At 36.9% G+C, this 4310-nt stretch overlaps 1 protein-coding gene across 1 annotated transcript; it reads left to right on the top strand.

Moving 5' to 3' along the window:
* The first annotated feature begins 878 nt into the window (after positions 1-878).
* LOC145773915 (protein GVQW3-like) lies at positions 879-1226 on the top strand. The gene has a single exon (XM_082585040.1). The coding sequence runs from the start codon at positions 879-881 to the stop codon at positions 1224-1226; it is 348 nt and encodes a 115-aa protein (XP_082441166.1).
* Positions 1227-4310: the final 3084 nt, after the last annotated feature.

Consider the following 4310-nt stretch of genomic DNA (forward strand, 5'->3'; position numbering starts at 1 on the left):
TTTTTTTATATTGATACTTATTTGCGTGTTGCTCAACTTACCCCGGCATAAATTGTATGGGGTAAATTGAGCAATGACCTGGGGTAAGTTGTGCAATTCGATTAAGTTGAAGCATTCCCCTGTCAGTTTGTTTGTATTATTACGAGGCATTATGCTTTACAACACAACACTGCTTTTTTATCGAATACGAACCTAAAAAGACACAAATTCAGCAGTTCAAACATTAAATAAGCTAAGGCTATTTCTTTTGGGGTAAGTTGAGCAACTGCTCCAAGATACGTCAACTAGCATTGCACATTTTACCCCATCATGATTTTTTTGACAAAATTACAAATATTTAAAAAACTACAAGACTAACCAACCTGAAGGTTTTATTGAATATTCTCACACTTTATACTTACCAATACAAAAAAACAGATTTGATTTACATAGTGTAACAATAAAGTTATTCAGTTTTTGGCAAAAAAATAAAAATTTCGATTTTTCGACATAAACAATATAATAAAATTAATTTGCGTTCTTCTGGTGACTATTTACTAGGTTACCTCGTGATGTTAAAGATGATAACTAGCTTTTTTTCCGACGTTTCGTCAGTCAGCACGACTGACTTTATCAAGGTGGCTAAAACAGGTTAATACGAGGTCCGGCTAAAAAGAAACGAGACTGTTGCCACATATTGTCTAATACAAAAGTCTCACTCGAAGCAATGCTTTCACAGAGTTTCATAACATCTGTTAAGTGTTCAACAGATGTGTTGTCACCATGATATTGTTGCGTTTGTTTTTAGGGAAAGTTAAGTGAAGGTGGTAAAGTATCTGTCAACAATTTCCATTAAACTTTTTTATTGAATAAAGTGATTTTGTTTTCAATTTTGCAAAATGACAACTGAACAAAGAATCAACATCAAATTTTGTGTTAAACTTGGAAAAACAGCAACAGAGACTTTGAAGATGTTGCGTGAGGCTTATGGTGATTCTTGCATGTCGAGAGCAAGAGTGTTTGAATGGCACAAGCGATTTGTGGAGGGCAGGGAGGATGTGGATGATGATCCCAAATCAGGAAGGTCTTCCACTTCCAAGACAGATGCAAACATCGAAAAGGTTCGTCAGTTGGTTTGCAGTGACCGCCGGCTCACTATTCAAATTATGGCTGGCGAACTTGGACTTGACAAAGAAACAGTCCGAAGCATTTTGGTAGAAAAGTTGGGCATTGACAATGCACCATGACACTGCACTTGCTCACACATCCCTCATGGTGAAGCAATTTTTGGTCTCCAAGCAAATCACCACATTGTACCATCTACCTTACTCTCCATACCTTGCTCCTTGTGATTTTTTTCCGTTTCCTAAATTGAAGGGGATAATAAAGGGAACACGCTTTGAAGGGGTTGATGATATCAAAACTAACGTGATGGCACACATCAAATCCATAGAAAAAGGGGAATTTGAAGAATGCTTCAGGGCATGGTTAAGAAGAATGACAAAGTGCGTGGAAGCCGATGGCAAATATTTTGAAGGTGACTGTTAGAGGTCACATTAGAGTTGTACTTCGTATTCAAAGTGAACTTCACTTGCTATGGGTTTTAATAAACTTTAAAATTCACCAGTCTCGTTTCTTTTTAGCCGGACCTCGTACAACCTGTTCAGCAACGATGGCACAACACAAAAACATACTGATAAAATGAGTAAAGTAAAGCAGCAAGAATCAGAATTAAAACACGCAACAAGATACCTAGAGGTTAAACTAAATGCAGTGAATGCCTAAAACCAGTAGGCTACTTCCCGCAGCGTAAATTTATCTATCTATTGGGCCACTGTCAAGAAACGTTGAAAAGACATCAGACAAGACAGAAAGCAATGGGATTAGCAATAACAATGGTAGAGAAGACGCACTGAGAATGGAAAAGGTGAAGCTAAAGTTAAAGTAATTTGTTGTACACAGAGGGGAAATTCTGACCATCTTTTTGGTTAAGAGCATGTTGTGCCTTCTGGTTTATGTACCATTGTTATTGCTAATCCCATTGCTTTCTGTCTTGTCTGATGTCTTTTCAACGTTTCTTGACAGTGGCCCAATAGATAGATAAATTTATGCTGCGGGAAGTAGCCTACTGGTTTTAGGCATTCACTGCATTTAGTTTAACCTCTAGGTATCTTGTTGCGTGTTTTAATTCTGATTCTTGCTGCTTTACTTTACTCATTTTATCAGTATGTTTTTGTGTTGTGCCATCGTTGCTGAACAGGTTGTATTAACCTGTTTTAGCCACCTTGATAAAGTCAGTCGTGCTGACTGACGAAACGTCGGAAAAAAAGCTAGTTATCATCTTTAACATCACGAGGTAACCTAGTAAATAGTCACCAGAAGAACGCAAATTAATTTTATTACCAAATGCCTGGTGAACAGTCTCTCTCTGTTTTTATTATAAACAATATAATTGCGTGCCATTGTAAAATGCAACTCGCAGTGGACATAACAAATACATTGAATGAAGTGGTATTATGAGTGATATATCCAGAATAAAAAAATAATAATTCCGCCGACTCGTTTTTCCAAAAACAGGGGTTGCTCATCTTACCCCATTGCACACTTTACCCCAGTCTCCCTTACTATAAGAAATGAATGTAAAACTGTAAAAGGCTTTAAATCAAAAATAAACAAGCTAAATCTTCCTTGAAATAATCCCATCTAAGCATTACATTTACATCATGCACCAAACATACTAATATTTTTTTTTTATTGCCCAGCAATGATAAGCCAATGTGTGTAGATTTATTAGCAAAATAGTAAGATTGTAAGTACTCCTACTGGCCTTCTGGTTCTTGTGTTTTTTGTCCACAGAAGTTCTACAGAGTCTGCAGAAGTTTTTCCATCCTTTTTGACCAATCTCCATCTTTCGGTGAAGCGGTGGCCATGTGCTCCAACCAGTTGTTTTATTTCAATATCTTGGACTGGATCGTCATGCTATTGTCTGATTGTTTATTTATTTTTTTAACGTAATATGCCAAATTGGATATTTTTTGTCACTTTAATATGGTTTAACGTGTAAAACATACGGTAACCCAAATTTATCATATTACTGGGGCATACCCCTACTACATCCCAGCTGGCGATGCCTGTCATTTTTGCATTAATACAACGTTAGCCAACGTTGGATAGATGTGGAAGTGGCGAGTTTAGCTGACTAGGGTCTAAAATTATCGCTTTATCAACGCAACTTTTATCAAAGCACGCTTGATATCTTTAAGACATAACTTCCCTGGGTATAATTGAATTTCCGCAAGATGATGATGTTGTTTTTTGCTAGTTTGATTTATTTGTTTTTTGTCATTGTTTCATGTCGTCAAGTTATAGCCTATCTATTTTGTAAGTCGTGCAAGGCCTGGTGCGTTGCGCTTGAAATGGCTTTGCCCGTGGTAGGATTTCTTTGTGGGGTTTTCTTTGCCTGCCTTGCTCTTTGCTATGAGCTAAACGCATCAAGACGTGTTCCCCTTACGACCATCAGCACTCTTGATAACGCACCATGGCCGATCTTCACAGCAACTGTCCATACAAATCTTCAATATATCAGCTAAAGTTATGTAGGCTAATAAAGTTATAGCCTATATATGTTTATTTGTTTTGTAACATTTTTTATTTTTTTATTTTCCCTTTATATCTTAAATTTTTCTGAAGGTGTTGCGACCGTGCCAAATTTTTTTCAACTCAATAACTTACTTCGATCACAAGCACGTTTTAACGTTCGCGTTTTGTCGCTTCTACCTTTTTCTTGACCTTTGCTATGTTGACGTGTATTGTTTTGATATGATGGTCAGAAATAAAAAAACAACTGAACTGAACTGAACAACTGAACTGAGCCTGAGCTCTTATCCAAATTATCAGAAATGATTTCAAACTTTCTAGACACGACTGCTGTTATCATTTTCCGAAAATTTTAATCCAATCGCGGTAATAGTGTATCCAATAGGCTACGAAAACTTGTGAAGAGGAAAAGCAGGTTCGTAAAAGTGGTTAAACCACTCCGAATTGGCGACCGGCTAACATTCCGGAAGCTACCATGATGAAAAACTAAATACTGTTATTTTTGTTGCTGCGTGTCATAGGAAACAACAGTGCATTTTGATAGAAAATAAATACTATAGGCTACGCAGTACGCATAGCGGTTTTTACGTCTTCCTTTTCAATTGGTGTGAAAAAAAATAGCTCCCTGGAAAGGTGCTGAAACCAGGGATCAGAGAGGCCCGTAGCTTCCATAATAGTACAACGAGATCCTTTTGAAAAAAAAATCAAAAGCTTTTGAAAATACAATTTTTGCC

This window comes from Aplidium turbinatum, chromosome 7, assembly GCF_918807975.1.
Source record: "Aplidium turbinatum chromosome 7, kaAplTurb1.1, whole genome shotgun sequence".
Taxonomy (NCBI): Eukaryota; Metazoa; Chordata; class Ascidiacea; order Aplousobranchia; family Polyclinidae; genus Aplidium; species Aplidium turbinatum.